The following is a 22,988-nucleotide window of genomic DNA, read 5'->3' on the forward strand; positions in this document are numbered from 1 at the left end:
CCCAATCCATGTATTTGAAGTCCCTCTGGTAGGTAGTGTAGCGTGATTTCCTCTAACGCATCGTGGTTCACACTGAGTTGTGTGGAAGCAGCACTCACGCGCGTGTCTCTCTCCCTCCAGGTACGATGAGGAGCACAGTGCGGACGACAAGGTCTTCCTCGACTGCTTCTGCAAGATCGCCGCGGGAATCAAGAACAACAGCAACGGCCATCAGCTGAAGGACCTCATCCTCCAGAAGGGGATCAGCCAAAGTGCCCTGGACTACATGAAGAAACATATCCCTAATGCCAAAAAGTACGTCCAGCTCTGTGGCCGCCTCCTGGCTCTTTGTTTGAATGCAAACGGATTGTTGCTTAATGTTTCCTCACTGCCTCGCTCTGCATTCAATATTTTTGGGGCGCGTATTTGGGGGATACGTCTACAGTTGCTTGTTCTTGATTGGCCCAATAGAGTCGATGCACGGCCTGCACCAATCACCACTTTTTCATTGCAGATGTGTGTCCTAATGATTTAACCATAACTCAATACTGCGTCAACCTACTTTACTTATTTTTTCAACACAATGCCATCTTTTTACCTTTTTTTGATAGATAGATAATACTTTTTAATGAATGAATCTTATTCTGAATATTTGTGATCCTGTTACTGGACTGTGTGGCCAATAAAGGTCCTAATTTCTGTACGTTTACGTTTTTTCTGGTTCCCTTACCGCTGTGTCTGTGTTTTTATCATCCAGCCTGGACGCTGACGTGTGGAAGAAGTTCCTCTCCAGACCAGCGCTGCCTTTCATCTTGAGACTCCTCAGAGGGCTCGCTACGCAGCACCCCCCCACCCAGGTACATGGCACCCACTCAGACAACCCCACCCAGGTACATAGCACCCACTCAGACAACCCCACCCAGGTACATAGCACCCACTCAGACAACCCCACCCAGGTACATAGCACCCACTAAGACAACCCCACCCAGGTACATAGCACCCACTAAGACAACCCCACCCAGGTACATAGTACTCACTAAGACAACCCCACCCAGGTACATAGCACCCACTCAGACAACCCCACCCAGGTACATAGCACCCACTCAGACAACCCCACCCAGGTACATAGCACCCACTAAGACAACCCCACCCAGGTACATAGCACCCACTAAGACAACCCCACCCAGGTACATAGTACTCACTAAGACAACCCCACCCAGGTACATAGCACCCACTCAGACAACCCCACCCAGGTACATGGCACCCACTCAGACAACCCCACCCAGGTACATAGCACCCACTCAGACAACCCCACCCAGGTACATAGCACCCACTAAGACAACCCCACCCAGGTACATAGCACCCACTCAGACAACCCCACCCAGGTACATAGCACCCACTAAGACAACCCCACCCAGGTACATAGCACCCACTCAGACAACCCCACCCAGGTACATAGCACCCACTCAGACAACCCCACCCAGGTACATAGCACCCACTAAGACAACCCCACCCAGGTACATAGCACCCACTAAGACAACCCCACCCAGGTACATAGCACCCACTCAAGACAACCCCACCCAGGTACATAGCACCCACTAAGACAACCCCACCCAGGTACATAGCACCCACTCAAGACAACCCCACCCAGGTACATAGCACCCACTAAGACAACCCCACCCAGGTACATAGCACCCACTCAGACAACCCCACCCAGGTACATAGCACCCACTAAGACAACCCCATCCAGGTCCATAGCACCCACTAAGACAACCCCACCCAGGTACATATCACCCACTCAGACAACCCCACCCAGGGAGTAACAACCCCACCCCAAGTAAAATGTTTTGAAATGTAGAGTTTATATAACAATTAACAATTTAATTGGTAAAGGAAACAATAAATAAAGGATTGATTAAAAACTTTATTGAACAACTATCAACAAAAGTTTTCAAAAAACAACACAATAAAGCCCAAAGGCTTGTTTCCATCGTGGTCCTTAAGATGGAAGGGGAGAAACTACACATGGACATTAAACATTGAGGACAAAGGGATGCATGAATTAAGACCATATTGAATAAAGCATTATAAATGAATAGATCATGTTCATATGTCACTCTATGGCTCTATGGCGGTAAACACTATGTAAACCCTCTCCCACGCTCTGGTCTCCCCCCTCCAGGCACTGATCGGTACAGACTCCATCACCAACCTCCACAAGCTGGAGCAGGTGTCGAGTGACGAGGGCATCGGCACGCTGGCAGAGAACCTGCTGGAGGCGCTGCGCGAGCACGCCCACGTCAACCTGAAGATCGACGCCGCCCGCCGAGAGACCCGTGCCGAGAAGAAACGCATGGCCATGGCGATGAGGCAGAAGGCCCTGGGCACGCTGGGCATGACCGTACGTAGCCCTCCCCTAGACACGGCTGGCTGGTGCTGGCTGGTTCTGGCTGGCTGGCTGGTGCTGGCTGGCTGCTCAGCACTTTGTATCTTATGCTTAGAGAGGTGCTTTATAGATAAACCTTCATTTAATGAAAATAATATCACGGCTATTATTGTTCTCTCTGTATTCAGGGAGGTTGTTGTGAGCAGCTGTCTCCATAGCGATGTGTTGTGTTTCAGACCAACGAGAAGGGTCAGGTGGTGACCAAGACTCCCCTGCTGAAGCAGATGGAGGAGCTGATCGAGGAGCCAGGGCTGACCTGCTGCATCTGTAGAGAGGGCTATAAGTTCCAGGTACACACACGCCTCTGAACAGGTTTACAGGTGGATGTGTTGCTTTAGCATCCAACCCTGCTTAGCTCCCTGTCCCTCCTTCTGCCCCGTCGTTTGTACGGTTGTAAATGTGTTAAGGTCTTTTTTGAGTATCTAGAAACCTGTTCTGTAAATCATATAGTGGGATCTATTGTTGGTTTATTTTTATGTTCAGTTGTAATCTTTTTAAGTTTAATTTAGTTATGCTAAAATTACATTCAGCCCGATAAAGAAAGTGTTTGGACGTCCTTGGCTCTGCTGGTGTGTTGACCTCTCTCTCTCTCCCTCTCTCCCTCTCCCCTCTCCTCCTCCCAGTCTACCAAGGTGCTGGGTATCTACACCCACACCAAGCGGGTCACCCTGGAGGAGTTTGAGAATAAGCCCAGGAAACAGCAGGGCTACAGCACCGTGTCGCACTTTAACATAGTCCACTACGACTGTCACCTGGCTGCAGTCCGGTAGGAGCCCACTACAACAATACAAGATGCCTCATCCCTTCCTTCCTATTATTAACTTGTGCCCAAATTCACTTTGCCAAGAAAAGGGTTTGCCAAATCACAAAATTAGGAATGAATCACGATACCCTGGAGTAGTTTTTTGTTATTTTGTGATTTTAAGCAGCTGCACCCAAAATCTTCTTCCTTGGTGAGCCTGTGGTTGTTGCCTTATGTTTGACGGTGGTTGTTAGCGTTGGATTAACCCCCCCCCTGCTCCGGCAGGCTGGCCCGTGGGAGAGAGGAGTGGGAGAGCGCTGCACTCCAGAACGCCAACACCAGGTGTAACGGACTGCTCCCGGTGTGGGGGCCACAGGTACCAGAGTCGGCCTTCGCTACCTGCCTAGCAAGGTGAGACCTCCCCCCATCACACACACATAAACACACACACACGGGTTTTGTAATTGATCCAGCTCATTGGCATGTACTGCCTTGTGTTGTGGATGTACAATTTCGTTTTGTGGTAATATGATTATTATCCATGGTGACAATGTCTCACGGAGGATTATACCCATGTTTCCTTCTTTATTAATGAACTTGCTCTTTTTTAATAGTCAATGATACTCTATCATGTCCCCATAAACCTACGCAATAATAATAAAAAAGGTGTAAACTTCTGACGGAAAATAGTGTCCCCATAAAACAATTATTCAAATCCTGTTGGTAGGGGACGCTGTTCAGGGCTCCTCTTCCACCGTCCCGGTACAGCAGGTTGATATAAACCCCTTCTCCCCCGCGGCGCAGGCACAACACGTACCTGCAGGAGTGCACGGGCCAGCGAGAGCCCACCTACCAGCTCAACGTCCACGACACCAAGCTGCTGTTCCTGCGCTTCGCCACGGAGCAGTCCTTCAGCGTGGACTCGGGCGGAGGCGGGCGCGAGAGCAACATCCACCTCATCCCCTACATCCTCCACACCGTGCTCTACGTCCTCAACACGTACGTACCCACACCTTACCACAGGGCTGATCGGTCGATGGGATAAAGACCGACACATTAATGTTGCGGGGGATTTGTCACTGTTACTCACTGGAGATAAGTAAGATTCGTATTTATTTATTTTCATCTATTTTTCATCACAACAGATAGACCTGGCCTAAAGGAAGGAGCTGTTTATATGTTGACTGCTTCCAATGTTGTGTAGATAGGAATGATCTATTGCTTGTTTAGTGGATAATTCAGAACATAAGGAACTTTAATAAGAAAAATCGCAATTAGGCTATTTCCTCGAATTGTTTAGCCCTACCTTACGACACGCTCAGCTAGGCAACACGACACCATGAGACCCGTCTAAACAGTCACCCCCCCACCCCAACAACACCACGAGACCCGTCTAAACAGTCACCCCCCCACCCCAACAACACCACGAGACCCGTCTAAACAGTCACCCCCCCACCCCAACAACACCACGAGACCCGTCTAAACAGTCACCCCCCTCCCCCACCCCAACAACACCATGAGACACCGTCTAAACAGTCACCCCCCCACCCCAACAACACCATGAGACACCGTCTAAACCATCACCCCCCCCACCCCAACAACAGCACGAGGGCCACGTCGCGGGAGGAGAAGAACCTGCAGAGCTTCCAGGAGCAGCCGTGTGAGAAGTGGGTGGAGAGCTCCTACGAGGTGGACGGCCCGCACTACTTCTGCGTCCTGGCCATGCACGTGCTGCCCCCCGAGCGCTGGAGGTCCTGCCGCCTCCACTTCCTGCGCCGGCTCCTGATCGCCGCGCACGCCCGCAAGCTGTCCCCCGCCCCCACCAACAAGTAGGAGAACCTGAAGGACTAGGAGGCTTAGCAATTAGAAACGCTGCTTTGTATTTCTAATGTTTAACCCTTCTTCCTGTGACATTGATAATGATGATGATGATGTATTCCAAACGCTTTCTGCTGACCTGTGTGTCTCCCGACGTCTCCCCTGTCAGACTCTCAGATAAATCACCAAAGGAGTACGCCGTGTACCGCTCTCCTGTCCTCTTCTGGGGCCTGGTGGACCTGGTCTACGACATGTTCAGGGTAGGTCCGTGTGGATATTCATGTGTAGCATAGGGATCTCAAGATGCTATCCTTCATGAACCGACCCAGGATGCATTTAGTTCAGAACGTGACACATCAGTTCTAGTGTAGCGACGTGGGTGTGGAACTCCCACCCGGAAGGCGCTGGGTTCGATACCCAGCATCCTCGAGTGGCACGCCTCACTCGGGCCGGCTGACCTGCATCTGCATTCACTGCGTCTGTATTTGATTAAAGCTAACAGCGGTACAGATGGAGTATGACACTGACCATTGTTCTCCATGTGTTGGCTCCATTCCATTGGCCTCTGGTTTTCAATCGGCTCCATTCCCTCGACCCCATCTGTTGGTTCCTGGTTCTCCATTGGCTCCTGGTGCTCCCTTGGCTCCGCTCCGTTGGCTCCGTACCCTTGGTTTCCCGGCGGCCGTGCAGAAGGTACCCACCAGCAACACAGAGGGCGGCTGGTCCTTCTCCCTGGCCGAGTATGTGCGCCACAACGACATGCCCATCTACGAGGCCTCCGACCGCGTGCTCCGAACCTTCCAGGACGAGCTCATGCCCGCAGAGTCCTTCTCCGAATTCCTGGACGTCGTAGGTCAGTGGTCCCACTCACACACTCTCACACTTGTTTGACTTAGCTTGGTTAGCTGTTGGGACTGCCCGTATTTGGTCGTGATGGTGACGATGCGTCCTGCGGTGTTGTGACTCCGCTTTCTCTCCTCCAGGTCTGCTCACGGACATCCCGGAACCGGATCTCTTCCTGCAGGATCTGTTGAACTCTGTGCCCTGAACAGCACCCACCCCCCCCACCCGACTAGTCTCACACCAACTTTACTAATGACACCCGAGGACAGCTCTGACTCAGACACGCGCACACACACACAGACACACACACACACACACACACACACACACACACACACACACACACACACACACACACACACACACACACACACACACACACACACACACACACACACACACACACACACACACGAATACTGTGCTTCTCTCTCACTCTGTTGACCCCTGCTGATTAATTTAAAGCAGAAACTATGTGTAGAACTAAGAAATTCATCCATCTATGGCAACCTTGAAGTCTAACACGATACTAAACCGTAACACAGATCAGGGGCCCGAGCCCCCCCCCCTCCCCCACATGGCCACCATGGCCCGTCAGACTGGATGTTGTGAACATGATGCGGACAGATTTCCTTTCTTTCTCTGTGAGATAATCCATAAAACCATTATTTAATGTAAGCGAAGGAGAGACTTGAGTCGCAGGTCTCTGGCATATTCTGGCCTTATTTCTGTTTGCTTCACTACTCGCTGTTCATAAACGGTCACCATATGGTGACTAATACGGCACTTTCCACAGTTCTGGCCCCGGATGGAAAATGTAAGCGCTCATGTTCACAACGTTCTCTGGGCGTTGGATTACCACACGTTGTATTTCAGTGCGTTCGTTGTTGTTTTCGGGTGCAATCTTTACGGTAACTTTAAAAAGGAAAAAAAATACCATTGCTTGGCGATTTGACCACATATTTAGAGAGTGGAATTTGTTTTAACCTTTTTTTTTTTTGTTCGGTTTGTAGAAGTTTGTTTTTGGTTTTGGTTCTGTTTGTTTTTTCTTTTTAATGGTGACGCGTCCCGCGGCTGTGATCGAAGTTTTCGTTTAATTTTGTTTTGCGGTTGGTCTTCATGTAGGTTCTAACTGGAATGTGAATGATTGGCAGATGAGTAACGTTTTGCTTGAGTGCATGTGTAACGTGTCTTTTATCGATCGCAGAAGCGAATGGAGCGAAAGATGAATAAAAGAGGGGTTTAAAGTTTTTTTGTTTTCTCTATTCTTTTTGTTGCGAAGAAGCCATCTTTTGGTGACAGAGGAGCTTGTGAACGATTCCATCTCGTGCGATGAAACATCTGACCTGACTAAAATGAAGAATAAATGGACCTGCGTGCTTTTCCTTTTATTGTTTAGTTTGAATATTCCAACGACGGCCCACTCTCTCGATCACTCTGCTAATCGCATTTTATACTAATGGATCTACTACCATGGTGACACTCCTGTCAGCCCCCCCACACACCACCCAGAGCAGGTTCCTCATAAGCAAAGTGCCGCTGAGTTTGCACCGTCAGCGAAAAATAAACTCTTTAGACGCCGGTTACAAAGTGGCGTCCCTGTACATGTCCGAATGCATGGTGTGGAGTTCAGCCAGTTTCTTGTTCATTTGCCTATTTCCCGCTGCTATAATGTCCAACTGTCGCTGAATGTGTGCTTTTTGGATCTAGCCTATGATTAATAAAGTCGTAATAACTATCCGCTGTCCTGCCGCTGTAACCTCTTCTTCCTGCCGGGCAGAGTGCCCTTTTGCGTGTTGACGGTGTAATGGGTGGCGAGTGTATTAGGCTTGCGATAGTTGCATCACCGATCTGCAAGCTCATGTTTTATTTGCTCTGGCCTATGCGTTAGGTCTCCGTCCTGTTCAGACAGATTTTGAGCAGACCTGGCACGGGTCGGGCCAATCAGTCTAAAATGGGACTGGTTGGCATTGATGTGGCTCACGTTTCGTTGCCCAGATTGGTTGTATGTCTATTCATTGGGTCCAGAGGCATTTGCTCCGTTGATAATGGCCCTCGGCCATTGAAAATTAACTGAGAGGTTCTAGACTATTTTGCAATGGCGAATGGGAATATATGATTTTGTTTGCCCCATTTACTTTATACCACTAGAGGGCAGTATTACTCAGAATATAGTGGCAACTCGGTTTCCGACGGATATAAAGTTTTCAGAACAATGTTGACGTATTAACATGAACTAAATGTACAATTTATTTTTTAAACAATTACAACACCTGAATAACTTCATGACAGCTCGCCAACCAGGCACAGAAACGTTGAACCAGCACAAAGCTGTCAAACCGTGAATGCCACATTTTTTAAATGGAAAGAAAATCATAATGACAAAACACAACAAATCTAGTTTTACGAATTTAACAATTCATATATATTTTTTAACAATTTTCCAACTCGTATGGTAAAACATTTTGAAAATATGAAAAACATAAGGCCTACTCCAAAAAAGAAAAACACTTTCTTTCACGCAAACGTAAAATTACACAGGATTCCTGACATTCATACAACGATGAATGCATATACAGAAGGAAGTACACTTCCTCAATAAGGCAATATGGCTTATTTTCCACACAAACTCAGAGGAATCCATGGGGACCCTTATGCTTTCTTCACACAAATATTCCACCCAAAAACCCTAAGCAGTCTTCACCATCACTCGCACCTCTCGACCCTATTGAACAACCGGCTCGCTTTTATTTTCGTTTTTTAATCTGCCGTTTTGTTTCATACTATGAGGCGTGAATATATGATAAAGTATCCTAACTTATGTTTAGTGGACTGATATTCGTTTAAGGCACGATGTGCATGGTCTATTTATGGACCACATCACAGTGTTAATGGTCCATTGAATAAAAAAAAAACCTACCTATTTAACAAAGACCTATTTATAAACCCATCAAAAATCATTTTAAAAAAACGTACAAATAATTCTAAACATTAGACATAAAAAATAGTTCATTTTGCTTAAAAAATATATTTCTTTCAATGTGAAAGCCAGTCTTTAAAACAAAAACAAAAATGGTGCTGGGTATTCCCTGCTTCTTCATCAGCTCGTTCCCACTCGGCCGTCTGTCCACTCCGTCACTACTGGCAGCAGAGCGGGGCCACGTCCTCCGCGGCTTTCGGGAAGAAGCGGATGGCGTCTCTGGACGATCTGCTGTAGCCGCCGGGGGAGAGCAGCAGGGCTTTCTTCACGGCGAAGAACGACACCGTCTTGTCCCACACGTCGGCGCCAGAGAGGTCACTATGGAGGAGCTGAGTCTCCAGGGCCGCGCGGAGCTTTCCGGCGCCATCGCTGCACTTCCTCTCCAAACTCATCATCTTGCACATGCTGAAGAGACATCACATTGACCGATTAACATTCAGAGTCGGCCTAGTGCAGCGTTAAAGCTACATTGGGAAGTACTTAATGAGGCCTATTCCTAATACAATCCTACTTTGTTGCGTAAAATGTATTTCCGAACTACATTACATTCAAACTTACTATTTGAGGAAATAAAAATTATGTAAGACATGACTGGAAAAGTAAAATTGATTGAGAGAGTTCAACACTAGAGTTGGAACATAAACACAAAACAATTACAAAAAAAATTCTGATCGCCTTAAAGGCTATTGCTGATGAATCACAGAATTGACCTGGTTTGAAGTTACCTTGTTTGTTGATCCCTCATGATGACTGTTGCAGTGCAGCTATCCGACGTCTGTGTGCGTGTGTGTGGTAAACACAAAGTGTGGAGTGTTGTGATTACACTGGGTATCAGTTTCCCCAGACTACTTATAGCAGCTTTAATGTGATTCTGGTTCTCACCATATTAGCCAACCACGGGCCAGAGCTGTGACAATAGGATGTGCGTGAATAGAATGAATGGAACGCATGGGCACACACCAGTGCAAACAAACGGATGGGAAGGGAGTAAGGACCCCCCCCCCCCCCCCCCCCCCCCACACACACACACACACACACACACACATATATACCAGGCTGTTACTCAGCCTACGTGGGATCTGGGATGACAGGGTGAAATATGTCTGTAGGACTTTCTGAAGGGAGTGATATGCAGTGGGAACGCAGAGCAGAAGCATCTGCCTGCAAGGAGCTCCACATGTCTTCACACGCTCAGACGTAGAGTTCTGCATGCATTAGAGATGTGATCCAGACTGCAGCTCTGTAAGTTATACATGCAGATCACGACCAGCTCTATAGAGCTGGTGCTGTGTTGCTTAAGGCTTTTGAACCGAGCATGGGCAGATCTCTGAAACAAATGATATATTTATTAAATGCAACGTTCAGTGGCTACTAGAGGGTGTATGACTAGCCCGGCCGAGAGGTTCCGGGTTCGATCCCCGGGGACAGCGATCCACCTGTAGGTGTCCTGTTGCAATGCCTTCAGACCCCCTACCTGCTCTGGAACGGCACGACGTCGGCCCACCTCAGTGAATCACTTGAGTCGCTTTCAATCAGCGTCTGCTGGAGGCCCAATCAACGTTGTGTGTGTCAACAAACTTCTTGTGCGTGTCTGTGTGTGTGTGTGTGTGTGTGTGTGTGTGTGTCATTCTCTTGACTTCTTTTCTCTCTCCGGATTTGCTCGGGTGTCTGTTCCCGGCGCGGCCCTGGTTCTCACGGGGGGGGGTGTCTCCATGGCGAGGGCCACAATAGCACGCGGCCGCTCCAGATGGTGCACCCTGGAGCTGGGCTGGCTGCTCTGCACTCCCCCCCCCCCCCCCCCCACCACCACCACCACCACCACCACCACCACCACCACCGCCTCCACCAGCACCAGGGCTGGGAAACAGAGGAGAGAGAGGTGGGTGAGTGTGGGAGAAAGAGAGGGTGAGAGAGAGTGTGTAAAGGAGACGGTGGGGTGGGGGTGAGGCTGGGCAGCAAGTCGGTCACTTGGTCTTTGTTGGCCAGGGCACACTTCCTTTGTATGTGTGTGTGTGTGTGAGCGTCAGTTTTCCAGTGTGTTTGTGTGTGTGTGTGTGTGTGTGTGTGTGTGTGTGTGTGTGTGTGTGTCAATAATGCTGGAGTGTGGGAAGCCCGGGACCGTCAGCGCTCTCACGTTCCAGAGAGGCAGGAGGGGCGTGCGACCAGAGGCACGCAGCTGGGTGGTGTGTGTGTGTGTGTGTGTGTGTGTCTGTGTCTGTGTGCAGTGTCTGTCTGTCTGTCTGTCTATGCACATGTACATACACGTTGATAAAGACAAAAAAAGTTGTCTTCATATTTATTAGAAATTCAGTTTCAGTGTGACTATATCTGTGTGTGTGTGTGTGTGTGTGTGTGTGTGTGTGCGCGTGTATGTGCCCATCTGTGTGGTAACACAGTGTGTGTGGAGAGGGGGGCTGAGGAGTGGTGGGGGTGTGTGTGTGTGCCGTGGGAGGAAGAGAAGGAAGTGTGTGAGTGTGTAAGAGTGTGTGAGGTGTGCTTTATGGTTTGAGAACGTGCTGAGAGCGTGTGGCGACTTGGGGTCCCACACACACACTCCCAGACACACACACTTCACACACACACACCACACTGAACCCTCTCTGTAATGGAGCCGGGGTCATAGACGCTGTAACTGTGGGCTGTGGTGGGGACTTTGGTCGATTCAATTCAGATACCTGAAAGAAATAAAACAAACTATGAATTTGACATCACAAAAAAACCATGCGATACCTTCACCATTCAACCCCCAAGCTTCAGATCGTTGGTTTTTTTCTTCCAGATATTATCTTTCATTATGGAACAATGTTCTGGAGGTCTAGTTCATGGGTGTTGAATGACAGTGGTCCAAATGAACGTACTTTTAGCATCTTTTCCCTTTTGGGAAATTGGGGGTTATTTTACATTTAAATTTTCATTTAGGGCTTTTAGCAGACACTTTATCCAAAGCGACTTACAATAAGTACATTTATCATAAGAAAGTGACAAAATATACATCGCTGTCGGTACAGTTACGAAACGGTATTCCTGAGAATCCCACTGAGGGGGGCTCCGGTGCTGGAAGCTGTCCTGAATGCTTTGAAGTGAACATCCCTTCAGCAGAGCCCAGTCTCGTGGCCCAGCATGGTGGAGCATCCAGCACACCCGCTCTGACCAGCACACCCGCTCTGACCAGCACACCCCTTCCCACACGCGGCTGCCACCACCACCACCACCACCACCACCACCACTTTGTGCTCGATTACGACGTGCGACAAGAGATGACAAGAGACGGCGGCATGCTTCTCTCCCGGGTCACCCGCTTCCCACATCCCCACAAGCACTGGGGTCAGCCCCCTCCCTCCCTCCCTCCCATCTCCACACACACTCTCCCACACTCCCTTCTTTCACCAGCCAGGCTATTCCTCCACCTGCTCCCCCGAGACACACTCTATTGTCCCCGCGGCAATAAACACTTCATTGAGCATGTGGCGGTCATCAAAGCCCTTCCCGGGAGCCCTCTGATTGGCCGATGGACCTATGAGAAAGTGCAACCGGCCCGAGACCCACGCATTCACATGGAGATTGGCGGAGTATAAATAGAGGGTCCAGAGGCAGAGGAGAGACCAGAACAGACCAGCTAGCGCTTGGCTCCCTACAGCTCCTACTCCTCCTCTCTCACCGAGACGCATCTCTCTTAGGACAGCCATGGCTCCTACTACTGCCACTACCAATGGGAACGTTCACCACTCCAAGGAGCACCTCACATCTACTCACAAGGTAAGCTCTAAGACCACGCACCACTCGGTGTTCCTCTTGTACCATTCCAGCTTTCGGGTTATATGCATGTTCAAAAAGGGGGTTCAACATCGTTCAGCTGATCTAACGGTTCTTCCCTCTCTGCTCTCTTTCTCTATAGCTGAGGAAACCGATGGTTGAGAAGCTGCGCCGCGACCGCATCAACACCAGCATCGAGCAGCTCAAGTCCCTGCTGGGCCAGGAGTTTGTCCGCAAGCAGCCAGACTCCAAGCAGGAGAAGGCAGACATCCTGGAGATGGCCGTGTCCTACCTGAAGGTCTGGCGGCCCGAGCAGAGCACACACAAGCAGCCCGAGCCTCGCGGCGAAGGCTACGCCCACTGCGTCCAGGAGGCCGTCACCTTCCTGTCCAAGAGCCGCGCCAGCGGGCCCCTGCTGAACCACTTCCTGGGCCTGCAGGCCTCCAGCGGGGCCCCCCAGGTCGTCTCCGTCTCCCCACCCGGCTCCCCGCTTCACCAGACCGGCTCCGCCGTGAAGGAGGGTGGCCAGGCTCCGGTGTGGAGACCCTGGTAACGGAGCAAGCGATCCAAGAGACTGAACGCCATCCGAGCCAGACCCACGTCTATGGAGGTCATAGACCACAAGGTTGAAAGAGCGACGCACGCATCTTGCGTTGTTTTCTTTTGTAAAAGTAGCGACACGTTCCTACGTCGCTGAGGTACTTCCGTTGAGGGGAAGACTTGAGGCTGTGTTGCGATCCTTCGGAAGGATTGAATCGTTAATATATGTACACCATGTGTATGTGTCGTGCACACCCTCTTTTTGGAGGGTGTTTTACCACGACAGTTTGACTTTCCCAAACGCCATATTTGATACCGTGTATCATGGAATGTTACTTTAAAACCCTAAATTGATCCAATGGATCTCTCATCGATGTAAATCATGTTATGATTGTGATGAACTGACTTATTGTGTAAACCATTATGTGGTTGGATTCTGTATCAATTGATATTATTAATAGCAATGTTTACTGTTGATAATGTACCTTTTCTTCAAGTGGATACCTTTTGTAAAGGAGACCTTTGTGTGTTGCCAACTTAAATCTCTGTGAAGATGAACACTATATTTCTTCTTTGAGAAGACGTGAAAATAAATTGAAAACTTCATGTGAAGTTTGTCAAATGCTACACATGTGTCTGTTGCTCTTTCTCTCTTGAATCTAAATTATGTATGTAAACAATCCAAAACAACAATAACTTAGTAAACACTAATATATAGTAGTTTACCACCAATGATGACATAGTTGTGGTGTGACCATACACTATACCAAACCGGTTCAGTTTATGAAGAACAATATGTCCGACTTCCAAACTTACTGAACAGTTAGCCCTTATTTACAACACAGTCAAAGTAAGATAGGATTGAACGCTAACATTGTCATACAGTGTGAATAAACCACGATGTCCAACAAGTGTCCTATCAGCGGACATGAAACTTATATTTCTAAGTTTATCTAGATAACAATAATGAATGTAGTAACTAACATATTTTATAGTCCTACTCATGTACTCGTCTTTTTTTTACCTGTTAACATTCTACAAAAAAGGGTGCTAAGACAGTATTATAGGGGTGGTACGTATAGATGTGCCTTGAACATATTAAATACATAACAGTTAACATTGGTTATATTCAACATAATCAGTCTGTTAAGTAATACTATAATATTTATTTATGTAAATTGAGATCCAATTGAATGTTCATCCCACCATCACACCCATCATAGTAAATGAAAATATGATTCATAGTATGATATCATACATATAGTGTATAAAGTATGTCATTCTGAATCTAGAAATTAGATTCTTAGTATGAATAGCGTGATGACGTGTACAATTTGAAATCCATGAACTGTTTGTGTTTAAAATACACGCATACTGGACGGTTGGATGTGTGTGTGTGTGTGTGTGTGTGTGTGTGTGTGTGTGTGGGGGGGGGGGCTGCCCACACAGACACACAGTCTTCTGCCCAGTATATTGTACCCCCCCCCGTCATCCTCCCCCAAGTGTTACTGAAGTCTTCCCCCATTGCTTGCAGAAGTTATAGCCCTGAGAGAGAGTTTTTTCTCAGGGTCTGGTCCAGGACAGGACAGATGGTCTAACTAGGGGAACAGACCACTTCCCCTCCTCCTCCGTCCCCCCGTCCCACTGCACCCCAACACACCCCACCCCGTGGCCGACGAGGGGAGATCAAACACCGTCGCTAATGCGGCTGTGTAACAAGACACACTTCCATTGTCTACGGTTTCGGGGGGGGAGGGGCTGAATAGACGCAGAGTGTGGGAAAGCAGAGATGAGACTCTCACAGAGAGGCTGGGAGACTGCACCCACCGCCACCCCCACTACCATCCCCACCACCATCCCCACCACCATCCCCACCACCATCCCCACCACCATCACCACCACCACCACCAATGCCTTCACCACCACCCCCACTCCCCCAGACCAGCCTGTGGCTGGGGGCCGCTACAGGTTCCCGGGGGCCACTAGTTGAATGACCATGGCACCGCTTCAAATCCCTTGATGGATGGGTGACTCACTTTCTCACACACGCATACACACACAAACACACACACACACACATACACACACACAAACACAGAAACATACGCATATACACACACAAACACACACACACACACACACACAACACACAAACAGACAGACGGACACACACACATAAACACCCACAATCACATACATATAAACATAAACACACATGTATTCACACACACACACACACACACACAAAATTATGCACACACATTGCTAGATGCCTTCGGGATCTCACACACAGACACACATCCACATCCAAACACACACTCTCACTCACAAACTCACACGCACACACATACACACACACACACACACACACACACACACACACACAAACAAACACAGATTGCAAAATAGTGCAGCAGAGTAACTTGATGAAGAGGATATGGTGGCCAAGTTGGAAGCGCTGGTGTTTTGACATGCACCTGTTGTTTTTGTTTTTTTGTTAAAAGACTAAAGTCACTGAAGAAAAGTTGTTCACTTGACAATTCACAACTGCATTAGAACAATCCAAAATAAAATACAGCAGAAATAAGCTGTCTTTATCCCGGCTGACCCATATTTGACTGTAAAGAAATGAACGATGTGATTCCCCTCATGTCCATGCTTTAGCCGCTTCGTTAGACGTGATATTATGCTTCCTATCAAGGTATAGCCAAATGAAGATGCATTTCAAGAGTGTGTCCCTATGTACATTATGTACAGTGTTTTCTTGACACTGAGAGAGCCGGCTGAGAGCCTGGCTCTTCCTTCAGTTTACGCAACCCCCCCAGATGGTCCGACTCTGTTTGTCCCCCGACAATGGATCAATTAACATTCTCCCGGGAGCACGAAGGGAGCGGCTTTCAGTAGCTCCTTTACACACACTGACTGTGTGTGTGTGTGTGTGTATGTGTGTGTGTGTGTGTGTGTGTGCGTGTGTGTGTGTGTGTGTGTGTGTGTGTGTGCGTGTGTGTGTGCGTGCGTGCGTGCGTGCGTGTGTGTCTGGTGGGAAAGTCGGTAGACTGCTGTACTCACAAGTCTGGCTTTTCACATCTGGGAGGTGCGCTTTGACGCCGCCAACACTGCATGCAGCACGTGGCTCAAGCGGCTTTCAGCCTATTGCCAGTGTGACGCGTTTCTTAGAAAGGACCTGACAATACCCTGACGACGCATGCTCAATAGAGGAAAATTAATAAAAGGGTTAGGGTAAAAATGATTTACAACCATGGAATATAGGACGGCAACAGGTTGATGACAGCACGCTGGCTCTTGCTGGTTTATGATTCGTCCCACAATGTTTATTTAAAGCAGTGGATAACCTCTGCTGCACTGTGTGTGACTACATTCTACAATATGGTTGTTGTTTTTTAAACGAGCACTGTCTGCAACCCGTCCAGTTTTGAACAGCCAATAAACCACTAGGCTAACAGGCTACAGCTCATTGGATTAAGAAATGAGAATGACGACAACAGCCAAATGGGCGATAAAAGCGCAGCCAGGTTTCCAACGGACAGAACTTTCCCACAGTCCACGGCCATTTAGCGGAGAGAGCTCCCATTATTGCCGGGGTAATAACACAATGGTACAATGAGCCGCCTGTCGTTTGGCGTGGACACTCGTCTGCGCAGTGTGACCGGAATGTGGACGGAGGGCGCGCGACTTTCTGCACTGCATCACGACCGGACGCGCGCACGCGGCTGTACGCCCCGGCTCCCTGCTCGTGCTTTTTGACACACTTCTGCAGTTCTGCAGACAAACACTTCACGAGGAGGGGGGGGGGCGAGAGACCCATGCCATACGAGAATAACTACAACTAATTTTAAGTAATAAAGTCTTTACTTCTTCTTTTCACGCGCATGAGTCACTTTTACGGCTTTCACACCTGCTGTCCTCCGCCGCCTTTGATCCTTCCGACTTCAGAAGCGTCTGGTCCACCGGCACGTGGGCTTGAACGGCGAACTCGTTTGGTGTATATTGTGGCAGTTTGCTCTGTTGTTTCGGTGCATTTAAAATGGTGAAACGGGAAGTTTCTGTGATATTCTATGTTCCCTGGATCTGGCCTTCTTGCCTGGTGACTTAATCACATTTTGGGAATGGTTTTTTTTTAACCAGACATGAAAGCCTTCCTTCCCAATAAGATATGGCTTTATTGGGGTAACACCTTTGGCCTAAACTTCCCCAGACCACACGTACACTGCCCTGTTCCCTGTCATCAAAACGTGCCCCTTCTGCTTTTTTCAATCGAAAGATCTAGGTCTGAATTTGACCTAGATTTCAATTGATCCAATCCTACCTCACGTGATAAGAATCAATGCTGCCCTGCATATAATGTATCGATTACCAGCTCTCTGGTTTCATGGGAACCAGGGCTCTGCACCGGACACTGCCCTGAGTTATTGATGTGTCAGCCATTGTTGCGGGGGGCGTCTCGGAGTGTGGGAACCCCAGCCAAACAACCACCACGGCCTACCTCGGGGCTATGTTATGCTAATGAGACCCTATAAAGAGAGGAGGCTGGACTCCGCCCTGGGATCAGAGCTCTGCGCTGCCGACAGCAACAACACACTACCACCATGTCTCCGCACTTCAGCTACACCTCTGTACACCACAGCGGCTTCCCTGAGAAAGACAACCTCCGAGTAAGTACTGGCGTTTGGTTGTACCCTTGATTGACTCATTTCTCCGGGTTAGTAAACAGTAGTAAGCAGCTTGGGAGTCCGGTGGAAATAAGAATTAATGCTTACTTTTTAGTGTGCGACCACCACACAAATCTCGGCGCTTTACAAAAAAATAAAAAAATCGCTGCTGTCGTACCTGTTGCATTTTCTTAGCCACCCAGTCACAGATTGTGTCCGGTTTTGAACGAACATTTAATTTCGGAAAAGAGTGGTTGCATGAAAAATATAGACGCTCTTTAGGCTGTTGTTTAAAGAAATCGAAACTCACCTTCATCTCGTCTCCCTCTCAGCAGTTGAGGAAGCCCAGAGTGGAGAAGATGCGACGGGACCGCATCAACACCTGCATCGACCAGCTCAAGCTCCTCCTGGAGAAGGAGCTCCACCAGCAGGAGCCCAACGCCAAGCTGGAGAAGGCTGACGTCCTGGAGATGACCGTCTGCTTCCTGCGAAGGCAGCTCATGCACACGCCCGGAGGCCTGGACCTGCTCTCCTCTGTGGGACCCAGTAGAGAGACCTCCCTCTCTGCCGCTCCTCCTCCTCCTCCTTCTCCTTCCTCGTCTCTCCATGGTCTCCGGCACCAAGAACATCAGGGGGAGCTTCTCCTCCTGGCCCAGAGAGACTTCACCTCCTCCTCCTCCTCCTCCTCCTCCTCCTCAATCAGCTCCTCCAGCATCTCCTCAACCCACAGACCCACAGGCAGCAGCAAGTCTCTGGTCTGGAGGCCCTGGTAGTGGAGACGCTCTACAGCAGTAGAACCAGACCCACAACCCAGAGGATGGTCTCTCTTCGTGGTGGAGGAGATCTGCGTTTGAAATCCCTCTTGAGATGAACCTTCATCGCGTTATCATCACATTGATGGAACCAAGTAGCAATTATTGTTGTTGAAAGTTTAAGGCTGACTTTTAAATTTGCTTTTAAAGGTGCTCCTGCTTGAGCTGAACTTGTGATGCTTCTTACTGGCATCGAAGAACTGGTGCTTTTATTGTGAAGTGGAGAGCTTTCTTGCGTATCGTCGGGAGCTTTTAGTGTGAAGCGATTGCTTACTCCAGTGGAGTTCATCTCGTTAGATTCTGTTGTTGTAACAGTGTAATCAGTTTATGATTATGAAATATTGCTAGGTACTTTTGGAGAATATTTCTCGTGTGTGTGTGTGTGTGTGGGTGTGTGTGTGCATATGGCGTGCGTGCGTGCGTGTGAGTGTGTGTGCGTGTGAGTCTGTGATCACCTTTATGCTCTTAAACCTCAAATGTACTTTTGTATGACAATTACCAATAAAGATACAATCACTGAAAACACCTATGACTTTGCTTTGAGATTGAACATGGTACATTTAGGGAACAAAAATGACCAAATGTTATATCAGTTATGCCTACATGTAGCAAGCAACTATTTTTTATTATGGCACACTACATTCTAGTGACAGTATAAAGATGTTTTGTTCTTGTACTGTTTGTCCTCAACTTAGATCCAGCTGGCTATCTGGTTGGTTGGCCTCAAGTAGGCACATGCATTACAACCAGTAGAAACTGTTGGAACGTCAGCAGTAGGCAGCCGCAACATGAAAATATGTAAATAAACCATTATTTACATATTAGTCATTGAGGAGACATGTGTGTCCAAAACACCTTTTGAATTTAGTAAGACACATGTCATTAAATGTGACATATTATACCACCAGGTGTGAGTGTGATTAGCCGTTACAAGCTGCTTTGAGTGGGCGTGTCCACCTTGATGTTTGACGGACAGATGAGCAACGTTTGCTACAGTCCACTGGGTAGGCTGGTAGACTGATCTATCAAGCACACATCTAGTTGGACACGCCCACTGGTGATGTCACTAAAGGAAGATTCTCAAAACGGCTCGTTGCAGCTAATCACCCTCACACCTGGTGGTATAATATTTCACCTTTAATGAGCAGGTAGAGACTATTCTCAAAGGTGCCTACAGGTAGATTGTAAAGATCGGAATTTAAACACAGAACCCTTTGGTTCGGTTGTCGAACACCCTTAAAACTGACCAGACCCGGGACGATTCACTCCTAGATGATGGGGAACCTAACCAATCCAAGATAGGACACTTGCCTTAGCATGTCACTGTACGGATAAGCCATTTAAAGGAACATGAACACTGCCCTAATCAACATCAACACTGATTTGTTGTGTATTGGGAATGTGTGGCTGGGCTTCACATTTGATATTAAAACCCTTCCGCTTGGAGATTTGCTCTGAACGCTAATTCATGTCTCTGTGAGAGGACCAGACAGAATACATAGGAGGATATTTTGAACATTATTTTATTTTTCAAAACATTGAATAATATATTACAATAGCAGTGAATATCACACACCAACACCAACAATACACAGTACTGGATTTATACTTTTGTCATATAAAACAACCAATTTTGCTGCAAAAGCAAACTACAGCCTGTTGACGTCTGTCAAGCACCATGCACCTTTATGAAAGGCAGATCTGTCCCAACGGCACACAGCCATCGACAGTCACTAACCTCTTCCTACCTTGAGATACAATTGTACATACATTGAAATTGCATAGCAACTTAATAGCAAAGAATTGCAACTCAACAACTTAAACCACATATATTTGGGCCACAAATATCCTATAATCCTGAATAAAGGACTTGGCTGCTTTAATATAATATCATCCTCATGTAGCATAAAGCCTCACAGTTGTACATCATCTTAAAACCATTCTTGAGGTAAAACCCCCAGTACATAGGATATTCTCATAGAGGATACAGCGACACTACCCTGTTAAATGATCAGGGAGTGATCTCAGAAGGGAAATAAATATTTCCTACAAGGCAACGCTATACACAGCTTTACCCTACAACATTATTGCTACTTTTTTCCATCAATATGATGTACCATAAAGTGACCCACCGTGGAAGACGGGGGTCTGGAAACGATGATGTCCTCCCCCACGAAGAGAGACCATCCTCTGGGTTGTGGGTCTGGTTCTACTGCTGTAGAGCGTCTCCACTACCAGGGCCTCCAGACCAGAGACTTGCTGCTGCCTGTGGGTCTGTGGGTTGAGGAGATGCTGGAGGAGCTGATTGAGGAGGAGGAGGAGGAGGAGGAGGAGGTGAAGTCTCTCTGGGCCAGGAGGAGAAGCTCCCCCTGATGTTCTTGGTGCCGGAGACCATGGAGAGACGAGGAAGGAGAAGGAGGAGGAGGAGGAGCGGTAGAGAGGGAGGTCTCTCTACTGGGTCCCACAGAGGAGAGCAGGTCCAGGCCTCCGGGCGTGTGCATGAGCTGCCTTCGCAGGAAGCAGACGGTCATCTCCAGGACGTCAGCCTTCTCCAGCTTGGCGTTGGGCTCCTGCTGGTGGAGCTCCTTCTCCAGGAGGAGCTTGAGCTGGTCGATGCAGGTGTTGATGCGGTCCCGTCGCATCTTCTCCACTCTGGGCTTCCTCAACTGCTGAGAGAAAGGAGATGGAGGTGAGCCGCTGTGTGCAGATACAACACAAGTAGATCTAGTCCTAGGTGTAGCAGGTGATTAGACCCTAACGGAGTGCCACTACTCACTCTGCGGTTGTCTTTCCCAGGGAAGCAGCCGGGGTGTGCAGAGTTGTAGCCGAAGCAGGGAGCCATGGAGGTGTTGTCACGGGGCAGGTTCTCCGAGGTCTGAGTGCTGAGGACTGATGCTCGAGCCTCCTCTCTTTATAGGACGGGGCATCAGCATAACAACCTCTGCATGTGTCTCTGCTCCGGCTCCCGTTCCCACACTCGGAGGACACCAGAGGGACCACAAACACAGCAATCAAGAGGAGCAGATCCATATCTCTCTCCCTCTCTGTCACTCTCTTCCTCACACCGTCTCTCACTCTCTGGCTATCTCTCTCTCTCTCTCTTGGTGTTCACAAGGTGAGCGGCACAGATAAAAGCAGAAACCCCATCATGGTGATCATTCATCAGGTGGGGATCAAATGGAGGTGATGGACTGCATGTCTTATCAGATACAGTGCAGACACTGCGTCCTTATCTCCCTCAGCCCACTTGAACCAGAGCTCCAGAGCCTGAATGGGACAGGACCCTGGGGGGTTGAGATGAGGGGCATCAGGTGGTGATGGCGGGGCTAAATCATTCCTGTGTGAATCCCATTAGGACGAGCCGGGGCCCAGGAAGCAGTGCCTAATGAAAGATGAACCCAGATAAGGAACCCTTTACATTTATGTACACCCTTTGGGTGATGGCGTCATAATAGAGTATTTATTGCAGAAAATTTGCCTCGGGAAATATCACATTTCACGTATGGTGATTGCAATTTTCTTATTTTTCTTTCTGTAATTATTTTCTCTTAAATGTATAATTTATATTATTTTCCACTGCAGACAACACTGGCTACAGATGGGATTTTCTAAGTCTGTTAAGGAAAAGCTCACTATTTTTTTAAAACAATCAATTAATTAATAAAAAATGGTATACTAATTCTGTGACAAATGCAAGGCTTGTAGATAAGTCAGGCATGGAAAAGGTCACTCATTTTTTTACGATTATTTAATTAATTAAAAATGTTATACTAATCAGTGACAAATAAAAGGCTTGTAGATGAAACCCGGATACAAAGCTCATACAAAACCTGACCGCTTTCCCATTGGCAGTCGCTGTGCCTCTATGGGTGATCGCCATGAGACTCAGTCAACCATCTATTTCGCCAATAGCACGCTTGTATTGTTCACTAAGGGTTTTAGGCTGAGGGTGGCTGGAGAGACTGTGGGAAAGTCAAGCAAGGAGTCTACTCACACCGCGCCCGGTCAGCTGGGCTGACCTGTTGACCTCCACAACACAATCCTATATCCACCCCAACCCCCCACGAGAAGCACTCTCTGGTTGGTGTGTCTGTGTGTCTATGTGTTTTATATGTCTATAAACAAACAAACAAACATTAAGATAGAATAATAGTCCAATTCATACATTTATTAGATAAGGGAGGAGGTATTACAAGTCTCATTTCCTCTGATGTTCCTACAAAAGAAAAATTACACATCAGAAAATAATGTCATAAACATATATATATAGGACCGGGCAACCCACAACCTATTGTCTATAGTTATAACCACTTATCTACGCCACCCCCACTGTGATTAATTATTTACTTCATGTTTGTGAGGTATATATATATATATATAAAAATCAGTCTTTGGAAGTTGTCTC

At 48.0% G+C, this 22,988-nt stretch overlaps 4 protein-coding genes across 17 annotated transcripts in view; 3 read left to right on the top strand and 1 right to left on the bottom strand.

The window, feature by feature from the left end:
- The window catches only part of ubr4 (ubiquitin protein ligase E3 component n-recognin 4), a gene marked incomplete at its 5' end in the record, with an annotated part of 57,147 nt that extends 49,579 nt beyond the window's left edge, over positions 1-7,568 (top strand). For all 14 annotated transcript variants that reach the window (XM_079741620.1, XM_079741626.1, XM_079741628.1 and 11 more), the window contains 11 exons: positions 121-294; positions 737-836; positions 2,162-2,380; positions 2,602-2,715; positions 3,049-3,191; positions 3,453-3,578; positions 3,972-4,166; positions 4,772-4,996; positions 5,155-5,245; positions 5,676-5,838; positions 5,969-7,568. In XM_079741620.1, the coding sequence (XP_079597746.1) occupies positions 121-294; positions 737-836; positions 2,162-2,380; positions 2,602-2,715; positions 3,049-3,191; positions 3,453-3,578; positions 3,972-4,166; positions 4,772-4,996; positions 5,155-5,245; positions 5,676-5,838; positions 5,969-6,033 (1,615 nt within the window). In that variant the 3' untranslated portion in view covers positions 6,034-7,568. The remainder of the gene's footprint in view (positions 1-120; positions 295-736; positions 837-2,161; positions 2,381-2,601; positions 2,716-3,048; positions 3,192-3,452; positions 3,579-3,971; positions 4,167-4,771; positions 4,997-5,154; positions 5,246-5,675; positions 5,839-5,968) is intronic.
- Positions 7,569-12,492: 4,924 nt separating this feature from the next.
- Positions 12,493-13,114, top strand: LOC307079335 (transcription factor HES-5-like; the record flags this gene model as incomplete). The annotated part of the gene is made up of 2 exons (XM_079741598.1): positions 12,493-12,564; positions 12,704-13,114. 2 exons carry the CDS (start codon positions 12,493-12,495, stop codon positions 13,112-13,114), a joined length of 483 nt encoding a protein of 160 aa, XP_079597724.1.
- A 4,594-nt stretch (positions 13,115-17,708) lies between these two features.
- LOC307079519 (uncharacterized protein) lies at positions 17,709-18,544 on the top strand (the record flags this gene model as incomplete). The annotated part of the gene is made up of 2 exons (XM_079741902.1): positions 17,709-17,774; positions 18,104-18,544. 2 exons carry the CDS (start codon positions 17,709-17,711, stop codon positions 18,542-18,544), a joined length of 507 nt encoding a protein of 168 aa, XP_079598028.1.
- A 2,270-nt stretch (positions 18,545-20,814) lies between these two features.
- Positions 20,815-21,425, bottom strand: LOC307079822 (uncharacterized protein; the record flags this gene model as incomplete). Its single annotated transcript, XM_079742328.1, has 2 exons — positions 20,815-21,249; positions 21,360-21,425. 2 exons carry the CDS (start codon positions 21,423-21,425, stop codon positions 20,815-20,817), a joined length of 501 nt encoding a protein of 166 aa, XP_079598454.1.
- Between the last annotated feature and the right edge of the window lie 1,563 nt (positions 21,426-22,988).

This window comes from Pollachius pollachius (assembly GCF_949987615.1).
Source record: "Pollachius pollachius genome assembly, chromosome: 8".
Lineage (NCBI taxonomy): Eukaryota > Metazoa > Chordata > Actinopteri > Gadiformes > Gadidae > Pollachius > Pollachius pollachius.